General features: G+C 39.8%; 1 protein-coding gene across 6 annotated transcripts in view; it reads left to right on the plus strand.

Annotated features, from left to right (window-relative positions):
• LOC105286430 (putative glutamate synthase [NADPH]) overlaps positions 1-12,819 on the plus strand; it is a 35,660-nt gene that overhangs the window by 5,871 nt on the left and 16,970 nt on the right. For 5 of the 6 annotated variants that reach the window (XM_011351381.3, XM_011351383.3, XM_026973258.1 and 2 more), the window contains 9 exons: positions 4,128-4,260; positions 4,757-4,887; positions 6,561-6,687; positions 6,799-6,924; positions 7,432-7,575; positions 7,718-7,806; positions 8,453-8,657; positions 9,203-9,363; positions 11,445-11,550. In XM_011351381.3, coding sequence (XP_011349683.2) covers positions 4,144-4,260; positions 4,757-4,887; positions 6,561-6,687; positions 6,799-6,924; positions 7,432-7,575; positions 7,718-7,806; positions 8,453-8,657; positions 9,203-9,363; positions 11,445-11,550 — 1,206 coding nt within the window. In that variant the 5' untranslated portion in view covers positions 4,128-4,143. Of the gene's footprint in view, positions 1-4,127; positions 4,261-4,756; positions 4,888-6,560; positions 6,688-6,798; positions 6,925-7,431; positions 7,576-7,717; positions 7,807-8,452; positions 8,658-9,202; positions 9,364-11,444; positions 11,551-12,819 lie in introns of those variants that run through there. The other variant, XM_011351386.3, reaches the window with a different exon arrangement.

The following is a 12,819-nucleotide window of genomic DNA, read 5'->3' on the forward strand; positions in this document are numbered from 1 at the left end:
ACATGTACTGAACCCTTCGCGACAAAGAGCTTTTTTCCAAAATTAGGAAAATGTATTCGAAATAACTCATAAATTAAACGTTTATTTTCAATTAAATATTCAATTCATCAATAAAAAATTTAATTTGGTCAAATTGTCAAAACTTTCAACTTTTATTTAAATCTGAGATTTGTCATCCTAATTCTGCCATTAAAGAACACTCCGAAAAATTGACAAAAATTAGGAAAGAATTAATTAAAGAAATCGCTTTGAAGCCAGTTCGAAGTTACATGTGCAAATCACGTGACCGATACACTCCTTATTTCGGAGACACTCCGTATACACAGGACGCGCTGCAGGTCACCAAGTGTCCATTGCACCCATAAGTAAATCCAGTCCTGAAATATATATAACGTCTATACGTGTGCACGGCATTTTTCCTTTTTTTCCTTCCCCTTTCCCTCTCTTCTCGCCATTTTGGCGAGAAACGGGTCTCGTAACGAGAATGAGCAGGTTAAAATACGTCATTACAGACATGCAGTCCCGTGCATTTTAAGAGTCAACGTTTTCACTACCGTGACGGAATGTGCACTAAACTGTTCTTTTTATTTCAGAACAGTAGCAATATTAATTTACGATAATTACGCATTGTTTTACGCAACTTCTCGACGCTATTCGAAGGAACGACTTATTTTTATACAGAATTGTTACTTAATTAATTAATTTAATTAATAAATTTAATATACGCCCATTACTATACATCTATAATGACTTTTTTATATAACTACACTTTTGCACACACATGTATATACACAAAAATATTGATTTTTAATGCTGACATTAGTTTCCTTATTTTCTTTCGCAATAAAGTACGATTTAAAAATTATAATATCGCAATAGCGCAAAATTTTTATAACAATCGCGTGAAATATTAATATTGTTTAACCCGGTATATACAATATACCGAATATATTTTCATGATAAATCTCGTATTGTAGTCCTGTTGTAAATCCGATAATTTACAACAGGACTACAATACCCCCCTCCCCCCCCCCACCTCCTCTCTTTCTCGAAAGTTTTTTCGCAGAATGGTCGCTTAGCTACAACTCCAAATTGGTCGAGAAATTCCCATAAAGCGGAGATAAAGCGGGCTATTTTAGTCACGCTTCACAAACACGTTTACCTTTGTGCGGCGAATAAATACGACGTGAAGATGGTCGGGTCAATTGTTACGCGTCTTCCATTTCGGTCCTGTACTGCGTAACATGCAATTCTAATGAATGATGATACCCACGAGTGCAAGAGCACTCGCTTCCTCCTCTCGACAAGCTCGGAATAGCTTGGAGATAATTTTGGAGCTCCACCATCGTGGATACCCTCTGCTCCTTACCAGTTCGCACACGCGATTTCGGAGCCGCGACTTTAATCCTAAAATCAATCGCTCATTCTGCATATTCACGCATTCGCCGTACCCAGCCGTGAATTAATTGAAATGAGCGCTCTCTCGCCCAGACATTCCTTCCGGATATTTTTTTTTAATTTTCATTACATATTCATCCGTTAATATCCATTTTTCATTTTTATCCGTGAACGTTCTGATAATATTATCACACGTCTCTCTCTCTCTCTCTCCTCTCTTTTTTGTGCTATCTTGGCAGTGTCTTTTATCGTTCGCTCTTATTCCGGAAATTATTACTTCTCCCTTCTCATTCCAGAAAGAATACTCCTTTCCTCTTTACTTGAAAAAAAAGATTGTTTTTACTTGTTATATCACTCTATCGAGCATCAAGTTCGACACGAGGCGCCGTAAACGAAGAAATGCGAAAAATGTTTCTCTTCGACGCTGTTTATCTTGATACTTTTTTTATCGTCATTCGCTCCGGAGCATTCCGAAACTATGATGTATTTGACTCGGAAACGGCCTCCTGCCTAATCGCCTCGCATTGATTCGTGAAAAGTTTGGCCGGTCGCCAGGACACTTCACTTCTGCCGGAATTCTGCCTTCCACGTTCGTTCGTGGTTTCATCGATCCTCGGAAACATCCAGCACATCCTTCGGAGCAACGAGGCCGTAACAGGCATCGTCGGAGCTTTCAGACACACCCTGTATGTCGTATCGATCCGCTCGCTTCCTCCGTTTCTTCGTAGCGCACGTGGGCACACCATCGCACCAGGGGTGGTCAACTTCCCGATTTTGCCGGTTTTTCAGCGGAGTCTCTTTGGGCGTTCGCCGGCTGAACGGATCCAGTTAGGTCTCTTATCTCGTTTCACATCGGCATGGAGTCTCCATGTTAGACATATGGAGAAGGTGAAACCAAACGGTTTACAATCGAATAAAGTATTAAAAGAATACGAGCAGTAATCTATATTTATGTGTCGTTGTGGTTGCTGCAGCACGGCTTACTGCATTTATAGGTTTGGGAGACATGCTTCCTGTTTTGTTTAAAATATTGAGGAATCATGTGAATTGTTGCTACAGATTAATATCAGGGATTAAAAACGAAAATACGTTAAGGTCCCACTTTCTATTTTCACTAATTAACCTCTTAGCTAATAAATAAAAGTCATTTCAATATTCCTCGAATACGAAATAATAAAAAGAATTTAATGCTCCTAAGGCGAAGATCGTTTTCTGATTTTAAACGTGTGTGGCAACACGATCGTGTTTCAGTCCATCATTACAATTATCGAACGATCAAATATTCCCCCTCTGTGTGCTAATAGTTTGCATAATCCCACAAATATCAAATTGTTATCGCTGAATATCAATCTGATAAGATTTCGCCCGATAAGCTCGCGCACATCATAATATTGTCCAGTAGAAAATCATTCAAGTGCTTTCAGCGATCATCTCTCGATGACCGGCAGATGAGGTCAGATTTCGAGCGTCTCGTGGAAAAATACGCGACAACGAGCAAGCAATACCATACGGTTGGCCACCCCTGCGCATTACACGCACGGCCCATCGGGCGACCACGTGAACGGACCGCGCGAACCGATCTCTTTGCCATATTTTCTTCGTTTGTTTACACGCCGATCATTATTGCGGTTCGCCACGATGACGACGAAGACGACACGGTGTCGCGTATCTGTTACGCGTGGTATGCACGCCCGCTTTACGTAATGTCGACAATGCGATACGATTACCCCAGCTTCCCTCCCCCTCCCTGTCCTCCTCCTCTTCCCCCTCATTCCACCTCACCACACCCCCGCACACAACCCGCAATCTCGAACCCCTTTAAGTGCGCAGCCTCTCAAGCTAGTCGTATCAGTCTGTTTTGAAGATCGCCGACATCGTATCGTTGGACTAATAATCATGAAGTTGCAAGACCGCAAAGAGAGAGAAGAAAGAACAGAAAGAGCGGTCTTGTTTCACATTTGAAATTTTTTATTGCCATGCGCGCGTCTTCATCTGCATCTTCTTCTTTCGATATCTTCGGTTTGATTATGTTATTGAAATGATTGGATTAACCGGTTTTGTTAAGAATTAATGCAGAGTTTTGCGTTACCCAAAAGATCCATACGGATTTTTTTGAAACAAAATTTAAAGGCAGTATTAATTAAAATAATGTATTAAGAATTTTGTATTAATTCTTAATACAAAGTTTTGTTTATTGCTAAAACCATCCGCGCGAACTTTCCGGTCAACCAAATACGTGTGCAATTCAAATTTATTAAGAATGTATTAGGTGTTCAAATTATTTACTTCCTTTTTCTCGAGAAAGGATTTGTGAGCTGTCCGATAGATAGAGAAAAGTATTAAAACATGATAGCGAATATTTCAAAGATTAACATGTTTATTATCATTTTGTAATAAAGACTCAATTTCTTGAAAAAAAGCACCGAAATTAATTTGCACATCTAATATCTCATGATGACAAAATATAGACACAAATAAGATAAATAATATACAAATAACATAAGAAACATAAAATGTAAAATAAATTAATGTGCAAAATGTGTATCCTACTCTCTTGCTCTCCTGCCGGAATAAATTACTCAATAGTCGACTTTCCTATATTGCGTTCTTCAAATGAAGAAGAGATTCGCTTTAAATTAAACACTTAGTATAAATAAAAGAGGAAGATAATCGGAGCAATTAAGTTCTTTTCGATCGACCTGACATGTTTAATGTTTAATTTCTTTTAGCTTTCAGATAACAACTATGAGTTCCGAGCCGTGGACCTTGCCTCCGAAGCAAGGTCTGTACGACCCTACCCTCGAACGAGAGGCATGTGGCGTCGGTTTTATCGTCGCCATTGATGGAAAAAGGTCACATAAGGTGAGTCGCGATTTCATACTTTGTTTTCCTCTCTCTCTCTTTTTCTCTTTCTCTTTCCGTTTAAGTGTAAAGTTCAAGGATCCTGGTATCTTTCTCGAGCATCGCGCGCTTGATCCTTGCGATCTGCTACAAACGTATGTCCATACGCACGCGTTAAGTTGTGTTAAATTGCGTAGAAACCTTACGCAGGCAATAAAGATAAGAGATAACCGCGAGCGAACGAAGCAGTAATGAAAAAGAAGGTACGATTCGTTATATACGTCGACAGTAAATTATTAGAAGCGGGTTACGTTATAAAATCCGAAAGGAGTTAACGATCGAGAACGCAATAGAAGCGAGAACGAAGTCGTGACTCGCGATTACAATTCCAATTGCAATCAGCGATCGCTTGAGTTTGTTGCGCGAATGATAAGAGGGCTACAAGCTATTGCCGCCTAGGACCTAGGACCGGTTCGCTCATATCCAGACATTTATGCTCGTTATCTGCGAATTTCAGATCGTCCGAGATGCTCAGATATTGTCGGCGCGAATGAATCATAGGGGGGCATGCGCCTGCGATAACGACACTGGTGACGGTGCCGGTGTGCTTTGCGCAATACCGCACGATTACTATGCCAATGAAATTCGGTAAGAGAATATGTAACCCAGCGACACACACGCTGCAAATCCTGTTTGTCGGCGGAATTTTATTTCTGAGACCATCGCGGGCTTTCGTGACTTTGTGAAATGTTCACGTCTGATCGGTCAAATTTATAAGTGTATGCCTGTAATTTAGCGGTAAACAAGCCGTTATCTGTGACTCTCAATTTGTTATCTCACTCTGAATCCGGTTTGTATAGGGTAAGTCCGGGATAGATAGCCATAGTTTTTTTTTGCTGAAAACATAGCGTTTTTAAAACTCTTGAAAAAATAGGCGAGTATTGTTTTAATGTTTTCCTTTATGAAACATTTTTTCTAAACCTATGTATATAATCTTCACAAAATTTTTTTCGGAATGCAAGGACCTTGGCCATCTCTGCCACATGTCTGGAAGAGATAATCATAGGAGAGATGATCATGCAAAGCTAGTTGAGCAGCTCTAAAATTAACGTAAAAAGAAAAGAAAGGAAAGAAATAATTCTAGACAAAAATTGATCCTAAGCACACTTCTTATATTTAAAAAAAGAAAGAGTTTAGCAAAAGTTATTAATAGCGTCTTTTAGATTTTCTTTCCACCTTTCATGGATACTACTTTAGATATTTCTTTGGTATCTCTTCGATAAAAAAGAAGAGAGAAGTTTTGTAGAAAAATATAATAATAATAATAATTTTACGTGAGCGATTATTTTGGAGCTGCTATGACCATCTTTCCCAATTATCCGAGAGAGATGACCATAGCACTTTATAAAACATGGCAGACATAAGCGAAAACTGTAGAATATCAGCTATCACGTGGAGAACTCTAAATAAACCTAAAATCTTTGTTTCTGTTAGTTCAAGTCAGATATTTCTGATATTTATACGAAAATAATAATACACGAAAAAATTCTCAGCAGGCAGTAAAGTTTAAAATAGAAATACCTAATTATGATGTTTTGCTGCAAAATGTTAAAATCGCATGCTGCAAACACAACTAAAGTTTATCAGATTGAATGATAACACACAGCTGTGCGGCCAATAGCGAAATTAGAGCAATTGGTCATCTCTCCCGAAGTGTGGCCATCTATCCCGGAATTGCCCTAATACATAGCTCATAAAGCGGAATTTGATTATGAAGCATTCAAGGATAAGAACGTACAAATATAATTAATTGCAAGAAATTAATTGCATATATTCTGTAGTTCATGAATCGTTTCTAATGTATGTAAATCCGTCGTTTCCGTTCGCGAAACTTTGTACAGTATAATTACAGTATTATGTATATTTATTTATATACTTATTATTTTATATTATTTATTTTATCGCAATTAATATTTATTTTATTATTATATTTATATTTTTCAGTATTTTTCACATCATAAATCTGTTGTTTCCTAGATATTTGTGTATAATGTATTATGGATAATATATTGGATGTAATTGTTCTGCAAACTTGATGGATCCTTGACATGATTCCATAAGTTTTTCGCGACATATCCATGTATTACTAGGTATTACAATTCATAGATTTCCAATTTCTCTGATTACTGAGTCACGAATCCTCGTTTCCAATCTCAATGAACCGTTGCGACTTGTAGATTTTGAATTTCAAATAAAGTTTTTATAATCCGAGGGCTCAATTGAAGCAGCTAATTTCACCGATTTGAATTTTATTATTGTAGCGAGCAGCAGAATATCGAACTACCCGATTTTGGACGATACGCAAGCGGTATCTTGTTCCTTGACAAGAATACCCACAAGGAGGCGGAGGCCGCTTTCGTGAAGCTGGCTAAGGAATGCAATTTGAGAGTACGCTGCGATAATTATTAATTAACGTTATTTAATTATTTTACTTTCTGTATGTGTATATATATGTAATACAAGTTGGTTGACATAGTCTCGAGATCACGCGATTTGTAGGTACTTTGTTGGCGCGATGTTCCCACCGACAGTACCCAGATTGGTCAAGTGGCGAAAAAATGCGAACCGTATATGCGTCAGGTGTTCGTTACGGGTGATCAAGATGCGGAAACGCTTAAACGACAAGTAAGTATTCAATTACTAAAGACAAAATTATACATTAATATTGCAATGCACCAAATTATAATTAATAGTGGTTGCAGTCGGAATTAATTAAGTCCGATTTCTCTCAACTCAGATGGAAGAAAGAAATTTAATTAGCTGGACTTGATTGATATTTACATTACGTTTTTATACGTGCATATTCTACATAAATAACCATCGTTAAAATCGTAATTATCTCTCGGTAATTTAATTTGATATTAATTAATAGTTGTTTAATATATCTGCACGTTGTACTTCGACCCAGCGAAAAATGTAACAATAGTTAATTATCACCAAACCGAAAATCGCTCGCACTCTATCGTGCTAACGATTCGGCATTAACAACTTTGCCAATTTATAAAAATAGAACGCAGATTTGTCGCAAACAGTTGCGCTTTTCAAGGTCGAAACGCACGCACAGGTCAGCATTTAATTAATCGATCTCTAATTGCGCGGTTTTAATCTCCGATTCTTGTCTGCTCGCCATAGGTGTTCGTGTTGAGGAAACGATCCTCGCACTCGATACCACGGCCAGGATTGCGATACTACATCTGCTCATTGTCGTTGAAAACGATCGTCTACAAAGGCCAACTCACCGCTGATCAGCTATGGCTGTACTTCACGGATTTGAAGGTGAGTCTCATTATCTGCGCGTTAGTTTTTTTTTGCAAAATAATACCGGTCTCTCGGCAACGTTATGTAAGACTGACAAATGTGTTGTAAGAAAAAGAATCAGTGTTGCAAAGTTTCATTATGCATTTTTTTCTCACGCCAGTCCCCCAAATTCGAGACCTATCTGGCACTGGTGCATACGCGTTTCTCCACGAACACGTTTCCGAGCTGGGAAAGAGCGCATCCTCTCCGGTAAGCTGCCACACAAAATATAACATCGCTGAGTAAAATAATAAGTTATGATTACAAACTGAGACTGATAAGTATTATTCGATAAGTAATGCATAACTATGTCAGGGACTGTAGACTTATAAATTATTGACGAAAATAAATAATGACTTACTATGTCAGCAACTAATTAATCGGTTCCGATTAAACAAGAATATTAACGTTCAAATATCAAAGTTCAAACTGGTTACTTGGTAGAATTGATGTGACTGAAACAATTTCTGAGAAGAGCTTCGGCGTGTTTAGAATGCTAATGTTTAAATGCTTCAAACTATATATTTTTTCACGATCTTCATAAATCCGTAGTTTCGCTCAGGCAATGTTATTTTGCACGCGATTGAGAGATAAAAATGCTTTTCTAAGCTCTTATCGAACAAGGCCAACGTCGGCTATAGCTATTGTAATTATAATACTGTCTTTCTTTGCATAATATTTTTCTGCGGCATACGGGAGATCTGCGTTTCACGTTTTGATTCTGCAAACTTTGCAATCAACGTGCTTTTTTAACAATTTATTATTCCGATAAATGGAACTCTAGTCTAAAGTAATAATTTCGGGTTTAAAGTAAGCACACACAACATTAATATAACAAAACCATTTTCCTTGACAGGTTTCTCGCTCACAACGGCGAAATTAATACTCTGCGCGGTAATGTGAACTTCATGAAGGCGCGAGAGGGTGTGATGAGCAGTCAGATATACGGCGATCAGCTGAAGCAGCTCTATCCGGTCGTGGAGCCAAATCTCTCTGACTCGGGATCGGCAGACTGTGTGCTTGAATTTTTGGTGATGGCAGGACAACGCTCTTTGCCCGAGGTAAGCTTACCTTGACAATGTGCCAAGAGCGCCACTCGTATCAACATTAAAATATATCAACAGACATAAGACGTACGGTAGGTGAGCACAAAATATGGCGAATGGTACTATAGTACTATCGTTTACATAATGGATTTCTGTTATTCTGACAAATTTCGACTTGGCAATATCTTAAAACATTAATCGACCATTTGCCGTTATCTCTGAAGAGAGAAAGTAAACCACCAAATTTATCATTTCTGTAAATTTTTCCTTAAGAAACTCTATGTTCCGTGTGCATTTCAGATTCCATGAGATTATACATATATCATTTCATAGAAACTTTTGCAAATCTTAAACATTTTTAATATCGCAGACGCATCTCACGAATCATCTGTCATTACAGATCTATCTAGATCCCACGGATCCCTCGATCATAGAACCATCTAAGCGCATTTCGAAGAACCTTTACAGACACTTTCAAATTTCTTTTTCATAAATCCGCGGTTGTGGTCGAGTCTCTCGGTCCTAGTGCAAAGTACTTGAAACGTCTGAACTGAATCCAGGCTGTCATGACGATGGTGCCGGAGGCTTGGCAGAACGACTTGACAATGGCGACCGAGAAACGCGACTTCTACCACTGGGCAGCCTGCGCCATGGAACCCTGGGACGGACCGGCCCTGCTGACCTTCACCGACGGCCGCTACGTCGGCGCTATCTTGGACAGGTAGAAATTTACTCTCCGTCCCGTTATCCGTCGTTTATTACACGTTTCTACGTAGGCTCCAACTTCCCTCTCGTTCGTGCTATCTGGTAACGTTTACCGTACTCTGCGCCCGTGGATTCGCGGGCCTGTGAGACCCCAGATCGTAAATGATCCGCGGCTCCTACGGCTTCTCGGATCTCTGCTCCCATTGATCTTTAACACTTTGAATCCGTTCGCGATGATATTTACATACACGCCGCATTTTGCAATTCAAAATTATTCCGGTGACCTTTGCTGATAGCGATCGCGATGCGTGTTTAGTGTAAAGCATTCTTTGTAAATTTTCTTGCTAACATTCTTATTCGTATGACGAAGAGAGATTGTTAATTGTGCACGAAACATTATCATGTTTGAATATGATCGACTGATTAATTCATTAGTTTAAAATCTCAGGAAATTCGCAAACAGGAGGATATCACATTATCACATTATAAATGCGGCGACAAATGGAATCCTTAACTGTCGACGTGTCTAATAAATGCGAAGGATGAATGCGTGTATTAATTCGCTGTTGCATGAAACTCCGAAACGGCCAGAAAGGATTTACGTTAAATCTGGTACAAGCTGCACAGGTAAGCGAGTGAATTCTTCTCGTGCAATAGCGTAATAATACCGCAAACAGATATCGCAGAAATTTCATAAAAAATACACAGTCACGTCAATTCTCGTCCAACAGACGAGAAAGTAACGAACCGCTCCACGACAATGAAAATAAAGTTCGCGTCGACAGTTAAGTACTAATTAATTCAATTGAAGATCAGAAGATCGCGCGATTCAATTAACTCTTTGCGATCCAAAGTGCTCGTGCAGTTTCGCGAAGTACAGCGAAGTTTTCTGTTTTTCTTTTAGTTGTCTGTTGCTATATCGTCTTGACAATGCAAAATCGCTTTGAAAGTGCTTTCTCTATTATCAGAAATTATCAGAAAATTCTTCGAGGTGCAAGACAAATGCAGCGATAGAGTGACGCAAAGAGTTGAGGCGGCATTCAAAGTGTTGAGGGAATCCCACTCAAAGAGAAACGAGACGAACGAAAGGACTCCTGCGGTGTCGTTTGTTAGGGGAGCCGCGAAGAAAGAACGCACTAGGCTACGTGGGCGTATTGCCTACGCTTTGCAAGGCGCATTCAGCAGGATTAACGGTGCTCACGAAATATATGAGAACGGTGCACACATATAAAGATATACTCGAGTCCAGGTAAACATGGATTTCCAAGGCGGAGGGAAGTCGTGCAATCGAGCGAAACAGATGAGAATATTCCTTGCACAAGGAGAAGTAGAAGTCCTTTGTAAAGACATTTTTGTGGAAGTGGCTTTAGAAAATTGTTGAAGAAAGAGTTTCACTTGACTGAAACATTGTATTATTTTTGTACAATTGATATAGGAAGAAATTTTTGATCAGTAAGTAATTTCAGACACGAAAAATTGATGTAACATATTCTTTTATTGTTAATTATTGGAAAGAATAAATGTTTAATTGTAGCTCAATTTAATTGCTATTTGTGGTCTCTCTGATCTACGATCTCTTATCACAAAACAATTGTTATATTGGATTTAGTAGAACCTTACAAAATATGAAGACATTTCAAAGCATAAGTAACAGTTCAACGTAAAGTTATTCAGAACAAGACTAATTTTGAAAATCCTTTTCCTCAAGATGAGGGAAAGAATGCAACTCCATGCTATGAGCAGAAAGAGAGAGAAAAAATCAAGCATCAAGACAATTCCTTGGCACGACTTCCCTCTTCCATCTTTATACAGCCGAAGCGAGAATCGATGTTTACTATTTGCTAAGTGTCCATCGTTATCCCAACGTGCTGCTAACGCAGGTAAATACGGCCCAGGCCAAGAGAAGTGAGAGAACGCGAGAAAGCAAAAGAGAGATGAGGTAGAGAGCGAAAGAGAGAGAGTATACGCGAGAGTATAAGCCAGCAGGAAGGCAGGCAAGCGAACGAACAGCAATGTAGTTCACTCAGCTGATACCTAGCGCGCGACAACAGAGGTGGTGTGAAATACAAAAGACCTTTTTGAATTTTTGTTTGGCAGAAACGGCCTGCGCCCGTCGCGCTTCTACGTCACTAAGGATAACATGATGGTGATGGCGTCCGAAGTGGGCGTCTATGATACTCCGCCCAGCAATGTAGTCCTGAAGGTAAACGAAGGAAATAAACGCATCCCAAGCACCAGCCGGTCCCACGGGAGAGCCTCTCTCTCTGTCTGAGGCGGAGGCAGCTAGCTCGCAGAGTTTATGATTTAACCGACGGATCATCCCCTCGTATGCTCAATCATCATCCCCCGCCCCCTTATATATATATCTCTTTCTCTCTCTGATCCGTGCCTTTTTTCTCTACATTTCCCCGATACAGAGCACTTTCAGCTAGAGTAAAAGAGCGACTAAAGAAAGGCGCCTTCTCGGATCCACCGGAATAGTCGGATCTCCTGACACGGCCAAGGATCTCTTTCATGGAAGCGACCAAAGCCTGCTCGAATGCAATTGTACAAAAGCAATGCTTGCGCGTTTATGCCGCGCAGCGAGTCGCACCCGCCTGGGATTTTTCACTGCCGCTCGAGAGTTTCGCTGTCCAAGTCTCGCGACTGTCGATGATGAGATCGGTGAACGACAATGCTGATCACCGAGAGCAACTTCTACTTCCTTAGGAGATATATATGTTCCACATGGGAATTTTTCTTTTTTTTTTTTGTCGACGGCGGCTCTTGTGTCAGCGAAACTCTCAAATGTCTAGCTTCGATTATGCGCCTCTTTGCCATCATCGGGTTTGCCATTCTCGACGGTTCGCATTTATCCCGTCGACTGGTTATCGATCACGATACAAACGAGCTTTAATCGCTCCTGCTGATCTCTCATTAAAAAAGTCGTATAGCAGGAGGGCGATACGTGCACGGTGGAACTTTATTTATTGAAATACTGCGAGGACGAGAGTTCTCGGCGGGACGAGATTGGGGGATACACGGCTTGTTGATTCCAGGAAATGATATGGTTTTGCAGATCTTACGGCTTGATAGTTGTGCATGCTTATACGCAAATTTTGAGTTCCAGAGGTCTTTGGTTATATCAATCATGTACGTCCTTGGTTGTATGTTACGTCCCCGACCAGGTTTTTCTCAATCCACGGCGTCTTCGTTCTGGGATGCAAGCACACCGTCACGCAATTTGTTTGATACATAAATCATTTTGTCACACTGTATTTCATCTATGTCTAACAAATGCATTATTCGTTACGACATCGTGGAATTTCCGCGGGAAGCAGCAAGCGTATCGCTTCCATCGTATTGTCCCATATAGTGAAATCCAATCGCAGCATAATTTGTCTCAAATGATTGATGAAATAAATTGCATTGTACGCTTTTGTATGTCAAGCAAATAAACAAAATTTGATAAATAGAGTTCTACCGTGCGGAC

Source organism: Ooceraea biroi, chromosome 10 (genome assembly GCF_003672135.1).
Source record: "Ooceraea biroi isolate clonal line C1 chromosome 10, Obir_v5.4, whole genome shotgun sequence".
Taxonomy (NCBI): Eukaryota; Metazoa; Arthropoda; class Insecta; order Hymenoptera; family Formicidae; genus Ooceraea; species Ooceraea biroi.